We start from the raw sequence: 25,487 nt of genomic DNA, 5'->3' as shown, positions 1-25,487 counted from the left end.
TGAAACTGAATAAATGCTGCTCGGCCTAGTGCACCTTTCCAGAACATTTAAGATTATGTGTTATCACTGGAAGAACGATCATTGAAAGGTAGTGATTACTAGTGATTAATTACCTAAAAAGCCTCAAAGGCTGCTTACTGTCCAAAGGATGTCTAATACCATAGCTTTAACATAGCTTTAAAACTTTTTTCTTTTTTTTTTTTTTCTCACAGAAATACTAGATTTTGTCTTCTTCAGTGCCAAGAAGTTAGGAATAAACTCCCTCCTTTATTGACTGCAGGTATTCATGTTTGTTGTAGGATAGATTGAATTAGGTATGAAAAAAGTATATGTACATACTAAGTGCCTGATTATATTTGGGATAGTCCTTGAGTTCTTCAGCAGAGCTCTGAAAAGCAACTCCCCAGATGAAATGTTTGAGTGAGGACTGCTGTGGGTAAGGCCATGTTGAACTCTGTGAGGAAGTGGCCTTACAGAGCTGCTCATTGCTCCCTACACGTTACTGCCTTGCTTTCCTGACTCATTCTCGATTGATCTTGATTCACCTGAGGAAGATGATGGAGGCAGAGATGAGAAAGGCACGCTTCCACTCCATGATCAGGCAGGTTCACAGGTAAAACACCCGAGGCAAGGCTACGCCAAGGCTTAGGCTACACCAAAACTCCCCATAGGCAGCCGCCTGCTGAAACTCCCAGGCCAGCAGGAGCCGGCTGGAGGGCAGGATGCCGGTGTGCGGTCCCTCAGCCCGTGCCCGCAGCGCCCCGCGCCGGCTGTGAGGGCGATGCGGCAGCGCCCGGCCCCGCCTGGCTCGGCGCAGCCGCCGCCAGCCCTTAGCAACGGGCCGCGTCGCCGGCTGGAGCTGCGGCCATGGAAGCGGGACTCGGAGTCGCTCGGAGCCGGCGGATCTTCCTCAACCACCTCGACTCCTACTGCGGCCGCAATATCGGCGAGGTGATGGCGTGGCGACCCCCGGCTGCTCTCCTGGCCGCCGGGCAGTGTCCGGCCGTGGTCACCTAATATGGCTGCTGCGGAGGGGGACTGGGGGCAAGGGGGTGAAGACAGGAGGGAATGAGAGGAGGAGGTGGAGGTGTGCGTAGAGCAGGTCGAGACTGGGGCGGCAGCTTCGGGCTGTGTTGAAAGATAATGCTTGGAGATAACATCTCCCTGAGGTAACGCCTTCTGGAGAGGAGTCAGGTTGAGGAGAAGAGGCGTCTGGGGACACAGCAACACCTTCACCTCTGAGGCTTAGGGCAAGCGGCAAGATAAAATGTCGCTGCCGAGTTCGTGCAGTCCATAACATTTCCCTGCTTACCCAAGTCGTATTCTGAGCTACACTGCCTGCAACAGCATCTAAGCTAGTCAGCAGCATTGGTGTCTTCCCAAGACTATGAGAAGCTGCGTAGTGCAGTCCCAATGCGATACATATTTGCATACAAATGTGCGTCTTGTATATTGCAGTATTTATCCAAATGTGTTGTTGGAGCGTCACTAGAAAGCATAGAGGAAGAGGAGGAGGAGGATGAAAAGAACTCAGCTGCTGAAGTTTCTACTAGGCCAAAGGAGGGAGTCTACCAAATAGTTGGTACCCTTTCTAAGCCAGGAGGTACTAAACCATGTTTTGCAGAGGAAACATATGAAGTAAGTAATAATCTTATTTCAGGTCATTGTTAGGTAACGTTAGGAATACTGCAAGTCACGTAAAATGACCAACCAACATTAATAAAGTGTTCTCTTGCTGCTGGAAATTGTATGCATATTTTACTCCCTATGATTCCTGCACACTTGCCTCCTCCCTGCTAGTTCTCATACAGCAAAAGTTGAAAGAATCCAGTCTTTATATATATATATACATATATATAAATATATATATATATATATATATTTAATGGACAGGATGTTATCAATCCTGATAATCCACAGGTCTGTTTTCTTTTTCTTTCAAAGCACACTCTCTTGTGTCTCCTGTATCTTTTATCAGCTTAGGTAGTAGTACTGAAATCAAAGTCAGTGTCCTCCCGTCTTAATTTTTCACTGAAATCACAGCTTTCACTAGCAGCTAATTATTCTGAATACCTGCATCTTTGTATATATGTCCAGAGTTTGGTTAACTGAAGAAGGCTTGTTTTAAAGAATGTAATTGCTTAATGTTTTCTGAAACTAAAATTGACTCTGTCTCAAGCTGCTTATTATCCAGAATCTCTTCAAAATTTTGAAAGTTTTGTTCTGAACTTCTATCAAGATGAGCTGTTTAATCTGAAAATTATGGTTAGCTATATTTAATCTCGCCCACTGCTGTCACGCAGAATGTTTGTTGGATTTGTTCAAGTGTTGCAGACAATCCACATTTAACAAAGATGGGATGTTGTTTTGCAACGAAACTGACATTTTCCTATGTCTTGTCCATTCTGCCAGCTGATCCTTGCTTAAAATACCTGTAAAAGTCATAGATATTTTTGTGATACTAATAATTATACTGAAAATACAAATCCTAAAATAGCACTTAAAATTGTACATACTTCTGAACTATATTAATGTCTACTTCAAATCAGAAGCTTCAGCATTTAATTTTCATTTCATCATCTTTTATCTGACAGATATAGTTTGATATCAGTCATATGAATTATTCTAGCATCCTTTTCAGAAATCTATGTGCAAGAAAACTGCATTCTATCTATCAGAAAGTTACTGTTGAAAAATAATTTTGAATAGATTTTCCCCCCTTCTTTCCTGTGTTTTCTAACAACAAGTTTTAACTATTTTTCCCACAGGTCTCTTCTCAGAAAGAGCTCTTAAGTTATTTGCTTGAATGTGAGATTATTTTGTATAACATCACTGAGGATGCAAATCAAATTGAAGAAGCAAAATGGGCTGCTTCTGGTTAGTATAGCCATCGACTGAACAGAAAATTGTTTGCTATATAGCCACCAAAGTTTACGAGAAATGTGTAATGAAATGACCTTGGATTTATAGTTTACTGTAATATAAAACTGGCATCCTTGATAGGGAAATGCTGCATGAATTGTTCAATTAATTAGCAAGGGACCATTGATTGCATTTTAGCATTCATAAGCTAGAGAAGCTGTCATAGAATGGTCCAACACTTTAAATGACATATCTGTGTAGGCAGCTATTTCCATAAATAACTATCCACAGCCATCTTATTTATTTGTGTTTGAAGGTAGGCAGAAAACTTGCTCCTTTGGTATTCAAATGATGTTTAATATTTTATATATATATATATATATTTTTTTTTGCTTAAAACTGCAATGAAAAATACCATTTGGTCTTTCTGCAGTTTTTTCCTGATTGATGCAACCGAATTCTAATGGGTATATGGAATCCTCTTATGCCGACAATGCAAAATTGCTCTTTATATGATAAACTAAACTATACATTTCCGTGTATTGTCTAAATACTTAAGTAACATTGTAAGTTTTCAAGGACTTAACAAAGTATCATCCACATGTAATTATTTTGTTCTACATAAAATTCAAATAAAAAAAACTTATTTTTGTAGATTTGTTGTTTCAATTATAAAACACTTTTATTTCAGTATCTTTGTAGTCAGTAAAGATAAATAATTTTCTAGTATAGATTGTTTCTTTTTTTTCTTTTTCCACAAGATTTGTCTCTATGGAGATTATGTTCATTAGTGGTAATGTGATCCTTTCTTCCCGTTATTTTTCTATTTGTTTTATTATTCATTATTGGTTTATTTTTATTTTATACCAAGCAAAATAAAGAGCATTTGCTTCAAACTACATAACACAGAACACTATAGCATAAATGTCTGTACAGGACCTCTACAGAGAAACAAATATATGGCTTCAGTAGAACAGTTTACAATAAATTACATCCTTTGCTTTTGTTTACCAGCCCTACATACAGAAATAGAGCATTTTGCGACACCAAAGGTATTCATCCTCATTTCAACAGTAATGACCTGGGCAAAAAGCAAACCCCCTGACCCAGTAAGTAATAAGAAAATATTCTTTTTTTAAGTGAATACATCCATTTAATGGAAAATATTCATTGAATTTTATTAAAGTATTTCAGTATGTATTTCAGTACTAGCAGGTAAGGTTAGTGTCAGCAAGTATATTTTTTTCTCACAGTCCTTTCACATGAAATCTTGCTTTCTGCCAGAATTGTTACATCTATTCCACTGGATAGAGAGGTTTAGGCGTTGAGCTACAATGATAGGGAGATATACAGGAAGATATTAGGACTGTGTAGACATGCTAACTATCAAGTGAAACTTAGAAGTTTCATGAATTTCAAATGAGAACAAAATAGATGTTTTGTGACGTTTTTAAAAACTTGTTTTATCCATCTAGGCCTTTAACATTTGTTTTGGTTTAAAGCATGCATAACAGTTCCTTTTTTTTTTTTTTTTTTTTCCTTCCTAGGATGATTCTGAGATTCCTTTTACTGAGGAAGATTATCGCAGAAGAAAATCTCATCCTAATTTTATGGATCACATAAATGCTGAAAAACTTATTTTAAAGCTTGGGAAAACTGTACGTAAAGGTCTTTGTGGGGAGGGAAGAGAAAAAGTTCGGTCATCTCAGAGCATTATCTTGATGTTAGAAGTTACCAAAAATTTGAATATTATTTTTCTTTTTGATAAATGTGAATAGCACCCCTTATTAATAAAATATCAAGAAGGCTACGTTTTTGAAATAATACATATACATACACATAATAACATACACAATACAGATTCCTAATTTTCTCTCTTTTTTTTTTTTTTAGCTAGTGAATGAATCATGCTTTTCTCATTTGTAGTAATACATTGTTTCATTGGCTGTATGAGAGAGGAGTAAAGCTGGGGACTGTGAGGGAAAATCTCAAGGATGATTTTACACCTATCCCCCACTTAAAACGTTTTATTCAAATAAAACAAACATACCAAACAAGCCCAGAGCTGATTATACTAGCTAAAATGTGACATCTAGTGGTTTTAATGAATATTACACAGGAACTTGAAGGTCTTTACCAGTGACTGTATAAATGGAGCTTGCCTGATCATTCGTGGTGTGTTTTTTGTTGTTGATGTTTGTTTGTTTCTATTAAGTATATCCAAGTCATCTCAAGTAGTACCTTCTCATATGTGTGATTTGTGACACTAAATAGGTATTTTTAGAGAATTTTGACTTCTTTTGGAGGTTTGTATTTCACTTGGTGCTAAAGTATCGTTGCTTTCCCATACAGAAACTACTCCGAGGTAAATGATAGAAGATCCTATTAGTTACCTGCTCCTTAGTGTAGATGAGAAATGGCTCCTCCTTTGCTTTCATGAGAGGCAGGCTTTTCCTGGTGGGAGACAGTGCCTTCTGGGGCATGCGTGCAGTCTGTCCAAAGCAAACTTGGGAACTGCTGCTCTTAGGTTAAAAACAGATTCTTTCTCTTGTGTAGTACTAAGGTACTACACAAGTAAACTTAGTATGGGAGCTTTTGTGCTCTCTGCAATGTCTGATTTTAATATTCCATGTGATTACTAACAAGCTGTTGTATTCAATTGAGTTGAGATAGTTTTTGTTACAAAGGTAGAAACACATTGCATGGATAACATACAGTGATGTATTATTATTTCCTGACATCCCCGTATATGATGCTTTGCTTATCCAATCAAAGATTGACTAACAGTGTTGTTGGTTTTATATTTCTGAAATAGTATAAAAAATGTAGCAAACTATGTTTTTTTTCCACACACAAAAAAGTTGATCCCAAGTCCTAGCATTTATAGCCTCTGCTGGTAAATGCAGGTTCTGTTATGTAGATGTATAACGTCTAAGATCTTTACAATATCAGAATTATTTAATAATTTTGTTTAGAGTTAAAGATGTCTAAGCGACTGGTCCTAATTTAAAAGATTTACTTGAAATTTCCCTCCTTAAGATGGTTTAAGTACGGGTTATTTACTGTGTGAAACCATCCTCAACACTGATCCAATCAGTTTCATTTTATGTAAACAGTCATCCAGAACAGGCAAACATATGACCAGGTTTGCATAACGGTCAGCAAAAAATATGAGGGTCAATTGTGATGTATCATTAGAAAAACACTTTATAGTCCACTGATTTTGTTTGAAATTTTATATCAAAATGAAAGCAGAGTGATTATAAAAGTATTGAACCTGCATTTCCCACTTCTTTAGACAATCAAATGCAAGTATAATGCAAATAGGAAAAAAAAAAGCTTCAATGAATTTCATTGTTACATTTCTTGTAAAAAGAAAGTTGAGGCATAAATTATGCAGATCACTTCATTATTATAAGTAACTTCCGATTTCTTAACTTTTAAACGATTTTTGAGAATTTCAGTTCAAATGAAGACAGGTCAATTCTGAGTAATGTTTTTTTGTTGTTGTTGTTTTAAGGAAATATTAACAATATGTCTTACAAAACTACAAGCTATGCAACAATTGGTCTAATTCCAAATTTAAGTGATATAACTTGAGAAATTGCATACTAAATATATAAAGTTTCAGTGTAAACCATTAGGAGTACAATAATTTTATAAATACTTTCTTGTTGGTTTTACTTCACAGAATAAACACGTATTTTCAACTTATGTTGTTGCTTCAGGACTTCAGTATGGAGCTGGGGAAGATGTCTTACACTACTTTTTTAAGGTAGATATCTAAGCATTTTGGGAGAGTTATTTAATATCTAATGGCAAATTGCAATGGAATTAAATACATTTCTAATAGCTTTGGTATCATAAGTTTAATGTTCTTGTGAACAGAATTCATTATTTGATCCCTTAGAAAAGTATTTTAGCTACAATTGAAGTAATTTCCATTTTATTTTTTTGGATCTGCTTTTGTTTGTTTGCTTTGTTTTATTTTCGTAATTTTAGAACAGTATCTACAAGTGCACTTTATAATGAGAATGACTATCAGATCAATGGAACCAAGAAAAATGTCTTTCTTTTCAACATTGCATTCCTTTTTTTTTTTCCCAAGCATTTTTTTTTTTATTTGGGATACGAAGTACTAAAAACATTTGTCAATATCAAAGAGTATCCTTTTAAAAAATAATAATTTTTTTTTTTGGCTGCCAGTATTTCTCAAAATTGTTTACTACAGTTTCATCAGTCATTCAGTAAATGGAATTTTATAATCCTAAATATATAGATTTGCCACTACACAAATATACCATATTAAATGTAACCATTTACTTCTAACTTTGTTGTCAATTTGTAATTTCAGATAGGTTGGCTCAGTGAGGCTACTGCAATACCTGTTTTTGGACATGGAAACAATTTTATTCCAACCATTCATGTTCTTGATTTAGCAGCGTAAGTTTCACTTGGACAGTGATTGATAAGTAACAAACCCAATAGCAGAATATTGAGACTTTTAAACTGAGGCAGAGAGGGTTTAAGAATACTATTTGGCCCATCTTATTGAGGCAGGCAGAGACTTCAGTATCTTTAGTACTAGATATTCCTACGGGAAACCTGGGTCTATTGTACAGGTTCTATGCTTTTAAGGAATTACTGGCAAGGCTGGATATAATGAGTAGTATCACTTAACTTGCACAGAACTAGAAATGCATCACGGATTCTACAGCTTAAATTAATATGTTGTACAGGTGTTGCTTTTTATCCTTTGAACTTCTTTACAAATAAAATATCTATCTTTATTGAAGGTAATATCTTCTTTATTGAAGGTAATATGCATGAAAATATTGTGCTCTGAGTTTTCCAAAATTAAACGTAGTCATTGTATTTGGACAGCTTCTGAATTGCATCTAACGCGAAAAGTCCCAGTATGCTCCTATACTTGACCTTCCTATGTTTCAGAGTGTTACAGAATGTAGCAGACCACAAGCCAAGGTTTAACTATATACTTGCGGTAGATGAGTCTATGCACACTCTTCAAGAATTAATAAAGGTAAGAGATTTTATTCCTTTTCTTTTTCTTTTATTTTCTTTTTTTTTTTTTCCAGATGTTTATAAGATTTTTCAAACTGTACATTTTCACTGAAGTAGATGTCCCTAAGTCTTCCTGAATTATCTTGTGTAATAAATAATAAACAAAATAATTTTAAAATCTACCAAGACTTTTGTCCTTTAAACAAAATGTATTACTTTGACCTCTTTCTGCAGAATTAACTTTGAAAGTATTATCATTAACTTAAATTGAAATTTTACTGATAACTGTGCTGAAATGTTATGGGATTCACAGTACTATAGTCAGATACACAAAAGTCTTTAAAATATTTTTCCTTTCATTTGCATGAAGATATTTTGTTTTTCCAAGCATTTTGAAATGAACTCTAGAAATAGTCTGGATGACACTATTGAACTGTAATTTACAGTGAGACTCAAGAGTTGAGAGAAGCAGCTAATACAGTGTAACAAGAGATTTTCCCATGTAGATTGAACAAATGTTACATAAGAACAGTGCATTCTTTTCCAGTGTCAAAGAATATTTCATGGAACTGCCTTGTAGGAAGGTCACAACAAGATGTATCCCTTGTTTTGGTTCAGGCCTACAGGGTCTCACTGAAAAGTTAGTAGTTGAAAAGTCCACCTTGTATAAGTGACCATAATTCAACATTCATGTGGAAAAAGCAAAGGTCAAAATAATCTTTGTAGCTGTGGCCAACTATAGGAAAGAGCATTATATAAAAATGAGCATAAAAGACATTAAAAATATTAAATAGAGAAGAAATGTAGAAGCTATTAAAACTCACATTATTAGATGTATAAGGCCATTGCATGCTACTTATTAAGAAAAGATTGGGAAAGATAAAATTATAATTGGCATGGCTGAGGGAAGCAGGATGGCAGACTTCAAAAAGTTAGTTATATCCTGAAGAAGAAAAATTGTAAAAATCTGGCTGGATAAGAGAAACAAAACAAAATAGACTTAAAACAATATTAAAGGTCAATTATCAGAAAAGACCTAAAATTAATATCCTTCTTTTTTTTTTCAAGCCTTTGAAGAACAAAAAGCTTGCCAGGAAATCTGTAAGGCAAATCAATAGTATAAAAGGGTCACTTACAAAAGCCTAAGCTGTAGCAGAGGTATTTTGCATTTAGTGAGTATAGGTAAGAATTATGAGAAATACCTCGAGAATTACTTTAAGCATACCACAGCTGTTTCTAATTTAGGAAGACTCTGAGCTGAAAATAGTCAAAGATTAGGAGAGCATTTGGAAGAAGTATCATGCATGCTTTTCCTACTCTTACTTTCATTTAGGTGTCCACTAGCTGAAGCTGTTTGAGACAGAATACTGGAAATATTTGGTCTAGTGCTCTATAGCTTTTTCTGTCATAATTTTATGGAATCTAGCGTTTTGTTTTGTTTTGTTTTGTTTTTGTTTTTTAACCTTTTTTAAGGGACTGCAGGAGTGATTAACTTCTGGCTAATGATGAAATGAAACTAAAGAGTTAATGATGGCATTTCATTGATCTGAAAATATTTCCTGACTGTTAACAGAATTAAATACTTATAAAATCTGAAGTGAGAATGCTAAGAAATAAGATAGGTCTTCAATTTGATCTTAAGCAGTATGAAGTTATAGACTTAAGAGCTTTGAAACACTTGGCTATTTTTTGTTGTTGGTTGGTTGGTTTTGTTTTGTTTTATTGCAGCTACTAAAAAGGAAGTGATAAAACAAAACAGAGATGTTTAATACTAACATTAAAGTTAATGTTCTTTGATCTGTAATTCCAATCAGTATACTGATTTTTTCAGGTATAGTGTAACATAACGTTTAGAGCACAGATTTTTATCTCCAGAAATCCTGTTGTTTTTTGTTTGTTTGTTTGTTTGTTTGTTTTTTCTAAGAATCTGATTTGATATGTGCATTACCTTATTTTTTTTTTTCTTCTTCATAGTGTATCAGTAAAAATGTTGGACCAGGAAAAATTGAGAAGATTCCAAGAGAAAATGCATTCTTGAGTAAAGAGTTAACTGTTAGTAGTTTTATTTTATTACTTTTCCTTTTATTACTTAAGGAAAGGATCTAAACCTAAAGAAAATAACGTGAAGTATTATATTATGAAATGTAATTTATTTTTTGTATTTTATTATTAAAATGTATTTTATTTTTTTTACCTCAATTAATATTGAGGTATTACTAAGGCTGACAAACACAACATATGTAAATGATCATCTTCATCTATTTATGTGAAATGAACTGTTCATAGGAGAAATAAATAAATTAAAAACCTCCTAGTTTTAAGGTGTAAAATGAATTTATGAAGTTTTTTTCTCCTGCAATAATGAGACCTCTGTATAGTACCAAATAATGGCTTAATGGTTAATAATTTGATAATTCTCAAGAATACTTAAATATATATTAAAAATGTATGTTTAAAAAAAGCTTAAAATGTATATTTTGCACTTCATGCAAACATGCTTTCCCTGTGCTTAAATTCTTTCTACACCATTCTAGTCTTTAGTTTAAGCCAACAGTGTTATTTTAACATCCTAACATCCATAGCTTGCATCTTTAAAGTAGTTTTCCTCCCTCAGCAAACACATTTGGATATTTTGCTTGTGAACCTACGAATGGAAGCTGTATTTCTGAAAGAGACTTTCAACATTAAGTGGGTTGCTCAGACAGGATTGGTGGAGAACATTGGAAGGGTTGTTAAGGAATACAAGCAAAGTCGAGGACTTCTGGTAATGGCTTGGTGTATGCTGTTTTAAAGTGCTCTATTTTTTCAAATATAAATAGCTATATAAACACAAGCATTATCTTTTTAAGTAAAAATGAACAGAAGACTGACAGATGAAAAATAAGTGAACATAAAATCTGAAAATTCAATTGAAGAAATTAATTAGACGAGATAGAATATTAATTAAGATAATCACCTAAAGTTTTCTGTTATGCCTAAAATTGCAATCAGGTAAGTGAAAACAAGCTTTGTGATGGAGAAGCTGCTGCTTTGAAACTTGTTTCTGTAGGCAATATATGGCATTCCTGGTATATTAGACTTCAAGAAAGCAGTAACTGTCTATTTTATTTAAGATTTTTATGTCAGAGTCAGTAGCTAGGTGAACATTTTGTGTCCTTCATTATACTTACTAAGTCAAAATACTTAACTACAATGTGGCTTTCATTTTACTCCACTCTGTTGTATAATGTAATGAGCAACTTTGCTGTTTCCTATGTTAACTAAATATTTAGCATTTCCATATTCAAATATATAAGGAAGTAGTTATTTAAAGGTGCATAAAAATGCTTGCATTCATTCAAGTATTGCTTGTCTTTAATATGATAAAGCTATTCAGCACGTCTGTATCATGTTCAAACTATGATAGGTTCAGGAAGTGTAAAACAAAATATAACTAGTATCATTCGTTCAAAGTTTTTTCTTTGAAAGTTCCTGCATACATCCAAAAGGATTATCAAATCTGTGCTTGTGTTAAACTACTGCATCTGTGTAGGTATGCCTGCAATTCAAAAAGTTTGATGTAAAATAAAGGCATACCATGTGGTAAGTAGAAGAGCTTAGCTAGACCTCTGTGCCAGTCACAACTCTGAAAAAATTCATTTGCCAGGTTTTGTTAGAAATTATGTTAGAGATTATGTTAGAAATTAATGAATTCATTAGGTTTATATTAAAAATACTGTCAGGTTTACTGAATTGGGATATGAACTTAATGATGTATGGTTTTGAGTTTATTGCATGATATTTATTAAATGTATTTTGTAACTTAGTGATTCAACCATGGGCAAGATAGGCTGAAATGAAAAATTATTAACTTAAGATGGTGATGAATCTGAAATTTTTGAGGTCAGAATAACTATGGTGATGACAGCAACTCTACCTCAGCTGGAAAATAAAGTGATTGCATTTATATAGTAGAATATCTGCCACCTATCTCCAAAATCCACTGCCTATAAGATTGTGTTATGTCTCTTTTAACCATTTAACCTCTAATAGTGCCACTGTAAGTTGGTCTGTTAGGCTGCTAAGTAGAAATATACCTTTTTCTCCAAAGCTGAAGTTGTACCATTGAGTTAACTGCATTACTCAAAAGCAGTGGATGATATAGACCATGCTCAGTGTAAATAAATCTAAAATACATTTTCAGTTTTAATTATAACAGATATTTCCTATTAGTTATACTGAAAATATTGTACCTTTTAAATAAAAATTTCGGTAATGTTTGATTGATGTTACATCTTTCTTTTTTCCCCAGCCTCTCAAAGTTTACATCCACGGTCCGCCTGGGATTGGCAAATCTACCATCGCTGAAAACCTCTGCAAACACTACAAGCTGCATCACATTAAGATAAAAGATGTGATTTCTGAAACAATAGCAAATCTGGTGTGTTACTAGCTGTTTTTTAGTATTGCTATTATTTTAGTTTCTGTGACTTTAAAATGTTTGCCATTGTTTTAAAATGAATTAAACTTCACAATTTAGTACCTTAAGAGTTACCAAAGGAAATAATCATGTTCCAACAAAATGTTTTGAAAAATAATAATATATTGATTGCTTTTTAAGTCCACCTATAACTGTTGGTATTATTTACTTTCTGGCTTTCTTTTCTGATGTGAAAAATACATTACCAAAACAATTTTAGATTTTAAAATGGAAATAGCTTTCAACATACTGATAATCTCTGGGGATGCACTGAACTCTTTTTAAAAATTTAAGGTTGCTCAGTCTCTCATAGTCCAGGAGCATATATGAAATTCATTGTTTTTTTGTTGTTTTTTTTCCCCCATTTATTACATCTGTGTATAGAAGAAAAGTTGTCCGTAGAATTTCTGAGCCTATTCACATTTCTGATCTTGTCTTCAGGAGAAAATTGTGGCTCCTAAAGAATTGGACTATGACAGTGTGGGTGAGGAGGGAGAAGATGAAGAAGACGAAGAAGAGGGTACAAATGTAGAAGAAGCACATGAATTGTTGGCTGGAATTAAAGAAAGCATGGAGCAGAATGCAGGTAGGAAATATGAAGTAATAAAAGGGGACCATCTTTCTACTTCTTTATACATTTTATATAATTCTTTTTAACCCCATAAATTTATATGTATGTGACTGAATGTTCAGAATCTTCAGATTCTTAGCCAGATTTTTTTCTATAAAGTTTTCTTCTTGGAACAGAGAGCATCATTTAAATAATATAAAGTAAAAAGTGAACTATGTAATTATCAAATTTGCAACGAAAACTATTTCAGCAAGAAAAATAATGGCAGTTTTTTGCAATCTTTATTTTGTTTAAAATAATAATGTCTTTTAAGATGTAATGTTTTAATGATATCAATAGTTTCTAATTTTGCCTCAGCTTTTAGAAGTCTTAAATATAAAATAAGAAGCTGGAGTCAATCATTGCAAGACAAAAAAAATCAGGTCAAAACAAACTTTACTGCCATACATTTGCTCCACAATGTATGCTAAGTTAATAAGTCACTTTATATCTCACTCTGTTAATCTGAAAATGAAGCTTGCAAAACCTATTTTGCATTTGTTTTTGCAAGAATTTGCCTCATGGTTAATTGTAAATAGAAAATGTTTGCTTTGTAACATGCTTTTTCTATTCTATTTCTTTTCATATCAAGATCTGACTACGTTATTCTAAAATGCCTAATTTCATGTTTAGTAGCCTTAAAGTTCTAATATTTATAACATTGTAAACACAGGTGTCATTTTATTTCATAGCTACGCTTATATTCTATAAATCTCTTAACAGCATGTAGTACACACAATGACATTTTTTTTTTGGAGTTCAGAAAGTGTCTCTGACGCTCTTTGCTAATATGTGTGAATATGTTAGTAAATAATTTCAGGTATTTTTTTTCCATAAACTAGGTTCCTATTAACCTTCTTTGTGTTTCAGGTTGTTTAGATGATCAGTATGCTGTCAAACTCATTAAAGATAAGCTCAAATCTATGCCTTGTAGGAATCAGGGATATGTTTTAGATGGGTTCCCAGAGACCTATGACCAGGCAAAAGAGCTTTTTAACTGTAAGTACTGCTGCTTTTGTTTTTATTGCTGCTAATATTATCATTATTTTTCTCAGTGCCGTATTACTTGAAATGCATCAACACTGTTTTGACAGCAGAGCAAGGCACAAAACAGTTGTTTTCACATGCTGCTTAATATTTAAGGATTGTAATGAATTGTTATGCACCTTAAACAAGATGGTTTTCAGATGATCTTGGCTGGCAATGTCCTAAATAAATGACCAAATACAGAGGATACTTTCTGTGTTGATATACTGTGTGCGAGAAAACGGTAAGGCAGACTTTCTTCATAATATTAAAAGGCTGCTTAACAGGGGGATCCAGACAGTTCACCAATACATATTGTGTAAACCAAATTAGAGTGGGTATAATGGATGAGCTTCACTGGATATGACTTCGGTGGAGCTCTGCAACATACATCTCACATTGTGAGCTAGCACTGTCTATGCATTAAGACCAAGAACCATCTCCATAAATTAAAGGATATAATTTTAAGGAAAACAAAATTCAGTCTTATTCATTTTACTATGCTGGGCTGTAAATCATCTAGCTTAGCTATTGCTCAAGTAGTTGAGCAGACTATTCATATCAAGAACAGCAGACAATTAACAGCAGAAACCATTTTAACCATACCATAGCAAACCATTTCTACTTACTAAGCTCTGTCACTGGCAGAAGAAAATATGGAGCAGCAGGAGAAGCCAGGGTAAAGTAGCATGGACACATTTTGTAACTGTGTATGCAAGTGCATGCTCTGCTGTATAGCTAAAAAACTGTTAGTGTCCCATGGTAGAATCTGTGGCAGGCAACAGCATAGATTACTTACTGACTACTCTAAACTGGTGTCCAGGTTAGATTAATTTCCAACAGTTAGGATACAATTTGAATATTAAAAAAAAAAAAAAAAAAGTGTATGGGGCATGTTATTAGTAAATATAAAAATATTGTTGCTTCAAATGATAATGTCAATCATTTATTGCTTTTGTTTTAGTGGAAGATGAAGATGAAGAAGAAGAAATCAAAGGCAAAATACCTAAATGTGATAAATTAATCACACCTGGTAAGTTTGACTTTTTAAATAAACAGAGGAGTTTTCAAATATTGCTGCCACCAACTAGAAGTTTAAAATATCACTCCATCTGTTCATATTCCATTTAAAAGAAATATCCACGTAATGCTGCTACCCTGTTGTTTGCAAGTGAACAGCTAATCGATAGGAGGGTTTGGGTTTGTTTTGTGGGTGTATTTTCTTTTTTTTTTCTTTTTTCTTTTTTTGTTTTCTTTTGTGAAAATGCCATCAGCTGTTTTTACCAAGAGCAGTGGCTGCCTTTGTTATGATCCATCTATTAATACCATCTATTGGTATTCCATCTACCAATGGAATAAATGTGTGCTCCTGAACATGGAATATTAATATATATATATATATATATAAGTTTAGCCCTTTGTAGTGTTCTTATCAGTACTTAGCATTGTATCTTGAATGATACTACCAAACTCATTTTATTGCATCAGCAAAGCTGGGAATTGAAATAGTTTGATTTCCACCTATGTAGAAAATGCTTTATTGTGATGTTTTTGCTATTCTTGATTTCTTTGGATTGGCATATTTTATGTTACAAGATGCATATGGTCAGGTAGTATAAAAGCTGAATGCCTAAAGCGTTTAGAGTTTTTTTTGCAGCCTGATAACTCGCTAGCTTCAATGGAAGTGGAGAAGATTCAGAACATCCTGAAAAAATTAATTCCTTTTTGCACTTAAATGAAGGGGAGAAAGAGTTGATTTAAAAGGAGACTTTTACCTGGTTTCATTTAGGAACTGCTGATTTCTGAAGTAAAAAAGGAAAGTGTGTTCTTTATAAACAAAAACACTTTCAATTACAATAGCAGAAAGAGGAAATGTGAATTACAATGGGCTGGAGAAGTACCAGCTCATCAAATGCGTTTAAAGGTAACTCCAATGTAATTTAAATGTGTGAATTATGATGGGCTGGAGAAGTCCCACTTTCTCTCCCAAAACAAGGACTTCAGGCAAAGGATCTGTTTTAGAAACACCTTATCAGCCTTGGAGAAAAATTGTTTTAGAGAACTGAATGATCCAAAAGGGTGTTTTGTTGATTTATGGAGATTTTTGTGGGTTTTGTCTTGTTTCTGTTTTTAGGGTGGGTTGCTCTTTTTGGCATGCACAAGGAGGTTGGAGGGGAATTGTCTCTATTTGGTTCTGCAAATTTCTCTCTGAAATCAGAAAAAATACTTCCCAACTTTGTTATATTAATAGGCCTTGGTAGTATGGAGAAGTGGTATTAGATAGAAATATCAGAAAATATTGTGATAACTTATATGAATAATTAAAAGGCAGACTGGTTGTTGATAAAATACTGCAACTGCTTAATGAAACTTACAGGAATGGGAATTCTGAACTAAAGAAAGGAGATTTTTTTTTTTTATGGATCCTTTGACACCTTCTGGTGTTCTTGTCTATGAAAGTACTACAAATAACATTGACATCAAATTTTATGGCATCTGGTAGCATAGTATGTTTAATCCACTGTTTTTTTTTTGTTTGTTTGTTTGTTTTTTGTTTTGTTTTTTCCTAATTTACTTTATTTAGGAAAATACAGATTTATTTGTGAGATGAGAAATTGCAATACACTGTGATGACTCTTGAAGACTTGACAAACAAATGAATTGTTAAATTTTCCAGTGTTACTTCCTAATTTGGCTGCACTATTCACATTTGTTTATTTCTCTTCCTATACCAAATACATGTGTTGGTTCTTCTCTGTTAGCTTTTTCAGAAAAATTGGACTATGTTTGTTTCTTCTTTCAAGAATAGTCTTGTTGATAATGCTAAGAAAGAACTTGGTAGAATTAGAACATGTTGCTTCTTTGAATGCCTCCTCTTCATTTTGTTGGATTGCTCTAACTGGAGAAGTTGCATATCAGCATTTCTTAATTAAAGTATCTATAAGGAAATATTTATATACATACGTGTGAATTTATGTTCATTTGTCATTTAAAATGTATTATTAACAGAAGGTAGATATGAGGGAGGAAAAATCATATATGGACACTGATAATGTGTTCTTCTTCACAGAATTTGTTGTATCTTTGACTGCATCTGATGAATTTCTTAAAAACAGAATAATAAATCTACCAGAAAGTGTTGTTGCTGGAACTCATTATACTCAGGACCGGTTTCTGCAATCTTTAAGTCTCTTCAGAGAGATAAACACAGAAGATGAGACTGTTCTCAACTATTTTGATGAACTTGAAATACATCCTCAGTTTATTGGTATGAAATAATAAAATTCTTAGCTAAAATATCAATAAAAATTCCTATTGTTACAAATGTAACACTTGTGAAGATTGTACAGTAAATATATAAATATTTTACCTAACATATCAGAATAAATATACAGCAGGCATCTAACTATATACCTGTGGAAATATTTATGTGCTCATAAAGATTCTGAATTGTGCTGATTAGATTGTACAGTTAACATGTCTTTAAAATTAGTGTTTTTATTAATCATTTGGTTTTGTAGCCTAAATAACCAAGATAGTTATCTGATATAGTTTACAGATCTCTGCACTTGGCATCCTTCTGGACTAATAATAATATATTTTCATGGACTTTAACTATTATAGCTGCTCATATATTTTTTCTTTAGATTTAACCTCAGATGTGGTGAAAATATATGGGTATTCTGTAAGTATGAAAGAATATGATTAGAGATTAAAAGTGGAAGGCGTCCTTCTTGTTTCATACCTATGGGTGAGAAAAAATTTCTTCCCTATGCACTCCCAGAACATCGTGATCACTGGGAAATCTTGAGAAGATTACTATAATCTGATAATTCAAAAACAATAAATACAGGATGACAGCATTCTTAATAAAACTGGTTTTAGATTGTGGAAGGGAGATGGAAAGAAAAGAGTAGAAGAGAAAGAACGCAGGGAAAACTTGCAACTACAGTAAAACTGCTGATATGTGGATTGTCCATCTATGTGAGTTACAGGAAGTGATTTCTTGAGCAAACATAAAAAAATAAAAAATAGAAAGTCAATGGATTAATGTCAGTCGTGGAGATTATCTTGAAAATAATACCATATTTGAGTTGTTAGGAAATGTTGCAGTGGAAAAAAATAACATGAATAATCATTTTAGATTTAGAATTATTTCTAAGCTACGCTCACATCTTTACCCTTTTAAGTATCCAGGTGCTGAGTGATTTTTGTATTATGTACTGATTATTTTCTCACACAGTTTTCCACTAAAATCTATTTTACCATTTTCCAATTCATAAAAGAAAGGAGGTGATAAGATAAATATATTTGGCTCTGTTGTCTTCAGTTGATGCCGCTGTCTTTCTTAGATCCAAATGGTAAAGATGATTGTCTTAGTCCTGGGAGGCTTGAAATGCAGGTTAGCTAGCACTTTCATTTAATTAAGTCTGAAGTAACTCTGATGCAGAAAGTAAATGTAAGAAATAATAAATATTAATAAGGTGTGATGTCATTAATTGGTCATATTTTAATCTTATAAACTTTGGGATATACAAGTAATAGCACTGTGCAAGACATTGTTTTATCTTGGTGAGGACTTTAAAGTGTATGGTCTATGACAGCATATTTCAGTGTTTTATGCTAAGAATTTTGTCCAAAGATTACTCTAAAAATCTAGTTAATTCTAAATTAGGAAAGCCACTGGTCTACTAGCTGATTAACTATTGTGGTATCACAATACTCACTGGTTAACAATTGAGGTATCACAGCTGTGGGGCTTAGTGACTTCCAGATGAATTTCACATTCAGTTTATAGTGATGATTTCCATCTTAAATGCAGAAGCATCTTTAGAGCCTGTTTATGTCAGGAACTGCTCCTTTCCCTATATTCCCTAAAATTAAAAGGTCAGATTGCAAAGATAATTTCACCGGGGAATCTTCAGCTCTGCATTCTAGCTGATATTCCTGTTGGTTTATCAGAACCACAGAATTAATATCAACAAATTTAAACAGGGAAGTGACTGTTATATTGGTCAGAAGAAAGAAAAGTTACCTAGGTTTACTGGCCTTAGTGGAGAACTGTTGAAGAATTGTGCTTGATTCATTAAATACTGACTCAAATTAATCAATATTTTCTTCCACCTTAATTTTAGAAAATCTTAACATATGGCCTTACAAATTGCTTTTATGATTACTTTTTTTTTTTTTTTAACTGAGTCTGAAATATGATTAGTACAAAGGAGTGGGCTTCAAGATTCTGGAAACGCTGCTCTGCTACAGTGACTCACTTCATGAAGTCTGCAAGTCTGTGTCTTGTTTTCTTCATCTGCAAATTGGAGATGATGACACAGGCACATTAAATCATCTACAAAAAGGAATGTTAAAACAGAATTTTTCATTTTTTGGTGATCTTTACTCCCTGTTAGGGACAGTGATAATTTTTTTTTTTTTTCATTTAAAACCAATATTTTTAGGACATTTTAGCATTTAATTATGATTGCTCTAATGTTTGTGTTGTAATCTTGCTTCATCATCTGAGAAAAGACTATAGTCTTTGAGACCTCAAATTCAATGCCAAGAATGTTCTTAGCAATAATTTAAATGACTAGAAAATTGTCTTGCACTGTAATTTGTATATCCAGGTACAGCAAAAGCTGTATAATTAATGAACTCCTTGGCATAAAAAAATAAATCATTGTAGTTTGGAATACTTCAGGAATGTAATTCCTGATTTTTGGAAAGAAGAGGCTCTGAAAGAAATGTCATCATGCGTCATGTAGAATTATGTTAGCTTTCTACCTTGTTTCATTAGCAGAGTTTGGACTTCAGGTCTAAATCACAAAGACACAAATTCTTGAAATAATGGTATGAGTAATGCTTCTGTTTGAATTAGTGAAGAAATGAGAAGCATGCTTTGCCAATAGCTTTCAACATAACTTCATAAAGCAGAGGAAAGTGGAGTAGGGACTACTGAGCTTTAGACTAAATTCTGTATTTCAGTTGTTCTGTATGCCCCAAATCCTCACTTTCCCTCTTTTCCATGTATGTTACTATACCCTTTCTTTCAGATGTCTCCAGCGCTTTCCGGGCTCCATATGCATTCAGTGCCAGGAGTCTTTTCCTTCTCCTGTCTTTTCCCCCATTTTCCATTCTTTTATTTTTTTCACTTTTTTTTTTTTTTTTTCTTTTTCTGCAGGTTCAGTCCCCAAATAGTCTTCAGCAGTTAAAAAGGAGGAGTGAAAGGAAAGATTTCCGTGGTCTCTGTGCTTCTACATGAAGCCACAGATTAGTTTTGTAGGCATAATGTAATAAGAGTTCAACCAGAGATAGGTCTGTGTAATTGTAAAACACTGCGTGAGTGAAAATTTTGGAGTTTCTTGCCAAATTCTAACAACCTGTTGTGGAACCTGCATGAAGATACAGGGTCAGAAGCTGATGGTTTGATACCTGTAGATAAGCTGCCATACGAGTGTCAAAGAGAAGTATCTCTGATACTGGAATAACCTTGTATGAAAGTTTCAAAACTTAGGAATGCTGCAACTGCTGAAAAAAGTTGTAAAAATTAGTTGTAAACTAGTTATAAAAATTAACTATTTTCTCCCTAGCATCACATTAAAAAGACAAACTATTTTAGCTGAAACTAACAAAGAAAATTAGAGATTAAAAAATCTGTTTTGTATAGGAAAAAAAAAAAAGACATTAATGGCATTTATAAGACACTCCAAAAAAAAACATACTTGAAAATTCAAGCAACATGAACACTGTATATATTTAGGTCTTTCAGTTATTCACTAAAGACTATTGATAATTGAGAAAAGCCTTGCAAAGTTCTCTCTTGTATTGTTTTAAAGATGTAGCCAAATTTGAAGATCCTGAGAACAGATTTATTGTAAAAGAGATTGTCAAAGAAATTGGGGAACCTCGAAATTATGGTTTGACAGATGAAGAAAAGGAGAGTTTGGAACGGAAAGCAGCTGAAGAACGCCTTGCCAGAGAAGCTAAAGAAGAAGCTGAACGAGAGCGTAGAGAAGCTGAGGAAAGGGCTGAAAGGATGGCAAACTGGGAAGAGTGGGTATGTTAATTTGCATTTTTGTGGAAGCCATTATTATTTATGTGTCTTAGAAAGCTGAAGCAATAGCATTTCCAGCAATCTGTCATGTAAATATACTTGGAAAGTGTGGGATAAATTCTCTAGTTCCTTATATCATACTTTAGATATTTCTCAGAATATCTTCACAGTGCATTTTGAGGCTCAAACTAAAGAACAAAGAATTGATCGATATCCCAGGCTGCATTGCTGAAAGGTTTCTGAGCTTGCAAGAGAGACATCGTTGAGACATCAGTCCTCACTTCAGTGCAGCCTCCCTGAGGCAGTCTGAAGGATGCTTTTTATTTGGTAATACTTTAATAAGTACCTAGTATTTAGGGTGCATGACCTCACAGGTTTTGCACATGGTACTTCTCCCTTATTTATTTTGCCATACCTAAGAAATTTTAGGTAAATAACCTGAAATACATATTATAGGAAATTGCTTGTTCACACCTAAAGTTTTTTTTTTCTTTTCTTTTATTTTCCCCTCACCAGTAGGTAGTTTTTCTACTGCTTCCATTTAGAGTTATTCAAAAACAAATTGATCATTGCACAGATAAATCTTTTTTTTTTTTTTTTTACCTTTTGAAAGGCCATAAATATGCTTTTAAAGAAGCATTTATATTGCTCTGATGCTAGCTTGTAAATAAGAATCGTCTTTGTTATCTCTATGCTTATTTTCAAGGAAGTGAACTGCATTATACGGAGCTAAACTAGGTGTTTAAATAAAATGTGTAAGTTTACCCTTTTAAAATCTATGCATCTATTTGGTTGCCCTTGAGATTGTAAATTAGCTGCACTCTGCGTAAAAAGACCTAAGACCACTTGCAGGATTTATTGAGTAACACTTCTGGATTCAGTGAATTAGGTAAACATAGTTTTCAGTTGCTGGTCTCTTAGTTTTATCTGAACATTGCTTTTGTGTTATGCCTTGAGTATAGGAAAGCAATATTCAGGGTATCTTCATTTTATAGTTTTATATACATGTAGGACTAAGGTTACTTATGAATAAAGTGCGAGAAGAGAGGACAATAAACATGTTTTTGAGTAATCTTCTGGCTAAAACAGGATGCAAGTGTGCATCCTATTACATGCTATTGAATGTGAAAAAGGAAAACTCCAAGTGGTTTTATTTCCCTCTTTCCCTCTTGTACAAGGATTATACTCAAACAAATTGATTTAACCTGAAATCAAGAATAAATTTAGCTGAACTGACATAAATGAAAGAAAACAAAAAAAAAAAAAGAGAGAGATTTAAAAAGACATATTTTGAAGTTATTTAATGAGTTAGGCATCTCTCCTGTGTAAAAATATTCTCCTTTTCCCCAGGTCAAGGAACCCTCAAGAAACTATCTACATTTGCAGTAGTATTAAGTTTTGAAGTGGTGAAGTGTTTACCAACCACTTTGCCAAATACTTTTGGAAATAGAAACACTGGAAAACTTCAGAATAAATCTCCTTTTAGGTGTTAGGGAGAGAGAAGTAAAATAATTTTGCTGGGGGGGTTATTTCCATTTTCTTCATGCTTAGTTTGCCATCCTTGGTGTGCCATGTCCTTTAAGATTAATAAGCAGTTCATTGTTGTTCTGTTAAGTGTGAGTTTTAAAGTTGTGTACATGATTTCTGGCACTATTCTCCTTTTTTCCCATAGGTCACCACCATTAGTTAGTAAAGTACTGGTAAAGTACTTATAGGTGTTCTTCTTTGTTGTTTGGTTAATTATTTGTAGAATAAACAACTGGAGGAAGTCAAAAGACAAGAACAAGAGTTACTGGAGGCCCAATCTATTCCACTACGAAACTATTTAATGAAGAATGTCATGCCAACACTTATTCAAGGGTTAAATGAATGCTGTAAGATCAGGCCAGATGATCCTGTTGATTTTCTGGTAAGGTCATTACATCTCTTTTTAATGAAATATGTTTAATGAAAATATTCACATGACTCCATAGAATCTCATTTAACATAAGGACTTGAATTCTTTTTCCGTACTTCATGATAACAATTAATTACCTGCAATTCAGGTAAGCGGGAAGTATAGTGAAAGCTGAAGTACCCAATAACTATATGGGATCATTTGACACATGAATCCAGTTTTGCTTTAGAGTAACAGGAAAAGAATTAGTACCAGAATCAGTTACGCTTCAGTGAGTATTCTCTCACTCTGCACTTATGTACCCTGCCCATTCTGCTGTGACATAGAGACCTGCAGAAAGAGAGGCATCACTCTAACATATCACTCTAGGCACAATGATGCATGTTATTGTAATGTCTTCAATAACCCCTTCACAATACAGATAAATTCATGAGTGAATCCAGACAGACATTCATGGAGTGTCTGTCCAGTTCCAAAACACCTCAAGAAGATATTTAGTCCAACTTTCTGCTGAAAGTTGAGTCCACATTGAATTCAGACAGGAATTCAGATGCCATAAAGCTACAGTTGTATATATAAAACTTTCACTTATCACTGTATAAGTAACTTTCCTAGCAAATGGAGTAAGAAAAGCAGTACAAGCAATCACTGTTTTAATGAAGAACAAACAACAACAACAACAAAAAAAAAAAAAAACACAAAACAAACAAGTAAAAGCTTAGAATGCATGTTAAGTGTAGCTGTAGGAACATGAGATCTTTCCTACTAATCATGTAACATTGTATGATCTGAATTATTTACTCTTTTGGGTCCAGAAATCAGGCCCTAGGGTACTCCCTAGGATTTTTCATGGAGTAACAAATACTGTCATAATATATGACTCCTCTTGCCCATGATACTGATGGGGTCAATGCTATGAAGAGGCAGAATGAGGTGTGTGGTATATATGAAGAAAAGGTTTCTCTGACATACTGGGTGGAGATTAAATTTTAGAGCCACTTAACACTTTGTGTGATTTTGTTTAAAGCCATGTTATCCACTACATTGTTGTTGTTTGGTGTAAATTTTAAAGTTGGAGACTTGAAAATAACTTCGGAAATCTTATTTTTATAGGCAGAATATCTCTTCAGGAACAATCCTGATACACAATGAGGTAACATTAAATCCTAACAGCTGTAGAAACTGTTACATGGAAAGGAAGAACATCGCTAATGTATTTTACAATAAAAATACTTAGTTTTTGAACAAAAATAGTCATGGTTTTGTTTAGGTTCATTATCTAATCTAAATTTTTATTTCTCATACTCTACTAGTATGTTGCATTGGGTTTTTAATATTCCTTCTGTAAAAGTATCATACGCCACACATTAATTAATACATTTGTGTATCTGTATTTCATGTATCTACTTCAAAGTCTGAACCACAAGAATCTGTTCTTTCTCCAAAACTTTCCTCTTGAATTTTTTCAGTTGTGCATCATATTTAAGCAATATATTGTTGTGATCTGGAAAGGATAGCCTGAGGAAAATCTTTTATTTAAAAAAAAAGGAAAAAAAAAAGAGGGAGAGAAGAAATGGCATCTTCACTCAAAACAGAAATAATAGAAGCAATGAGCACTCGTATTTTCTCCATTACCTATCAAGAGGTCAAAACACTTGCAACACAGCCCTCTTGTGCTCTAGTGACTGACCAGTTAAACAATTTCCCAGTATAGGTATGTCATAAAACCTGTTTGTTTTTTTTTTTTTTTTTCCTGTTTTCTTTCTTCTTTGGTACAATACAAATCAGTGTATGTAGGTGTAAATCTCATCATTGATACTTGATAAATGTTTTGAAGAATGAGGAGTTTCCAGGCTGTTGATGTAATTCTTTTTTCTCTACTGATTTTTTGTGCCTTTCAGAGAACCTGTCAATGTCTGTGCTGAGTGAGCTGAAACTTGTATCAAATTTGGTGTAAAACAAATGCAAGATTTTGTCAAAACAAAAAGACAAGGACTGCTTGGGAGAAAGAACTGAAAAAAAAGTAGTGATAATAAAATAAATTGCACCTCTTTTACCAGTTAGTTTTGGTATTTAAATTTTAGATGTATTAATTTCCGAGGTGCTTATCCAGATATATTACTATTTTTACAAAGAAACAGTCCCCTTTTGGCTGTTTTCAACCAGTCACACAGTCAAGGCAGTGATGATAGCCTGAAGAGAGTTCAGGACTAGTATCTCCTACCCTAAAGGTACATTTCTTGGGCATGTGAAGTTCCTGTATGCTGCCAGTCCATGTTACCACTTACCACGTGAGGCAACTGAAGATGAAATAACTGGTAATTTTAGACAAATTTGTAGGTTGAGTGCTACTTTTTCAGACCAAAGATGAAAATCGGACACTAAAAAATGAGGTAAAATAGGCCTTTAGTGTAGTTGCTGTTAATATATATATTTTTCTAAGAAGAAACTTTTCTGAGTAGATATGTGAAGTGTGAGAATTTTTAAGTTTTTGAAATCTGCGTGGTCTCCTTGTGGCAGAGCTTTTAAAACACCTATTAGAAAACAAACTCCCTGCTCT

The 25,487-nt window shown here is 33.6% G+C and overlaps 1 protein-coding gene across 2 annotated transcripts; it reads left to right on the top strand.

Moving 5' to 3' along the window:
* The first annotated feature begins 333 nt into the window (after positions 1 to 333).
* Positions 334 to 24,772, top strand: AK7 (adenylate kinase 7). Of its 2 annotated transcripts, XM_027458907.3 has the most exons (18): positions 345 to 951; positions 1,459 to 1,638; positions 2,769 to 2,877; positions 3,877 to 3,971; positions 4,410 to 4,520; positions 6,554 to 6,637; positions 7,217 to 7,305; positions 7,813 to 7,903; positions 9,859 to 9,936; positions 10,499 to 10,648; positions 12,176 to 12,304; positions 12,785 to 12,929; positions 13,824 to 13,952; positions 14,944 to 15,012; positions 17,050 to 17,247; positions 20,813 to 21,033; positions 22,781 to 22,939; positions 24,041 to 24,772. In XM_027458907.3, exons 1-18 carry the CDS (start codon positions 868 to 870, stop codon positions 24,077 to 24,079), a joined length of 2,160 nt encoding a protein of 719 aa, XP_027314708.1. In that variant the 5' UTR covers positions 345 to 867; the 3' UTR covers positions 24,080 to 24,772. The 2 variants fall into 2 exon arrangements, with proteins under 2 accessions (XP_027314709.1, XP_027314708.1); XM_027458908.3 differs by lacking the exon at positions 10,499 to 10,648 and having other exon boundaries at positions 334 to 951.
* Positions 24,773 to 25,487: the final 715 nt, after the last annotated feature.

Source organism: Anas platyrhynchos, chromosome 5, assembly GCF_047663525.1.
Source record: "Anas platyrhynchos isolate ZD024472 breed Pekin duck chromosome 5, IASCAAS_PekinDuck_T2T, whole genome shotgun sequence".
Taxonomy (NCBI): Eukaryota; Metazoa; Chordata; class Aves; order Anseriformes; family Anatidae; genus Anas; species Anas platyrhynchos.
Note: the sequence above shows the minus strand (reverse complement) of the source record. Positions and strands in the feature narration are given on the sequence as shown.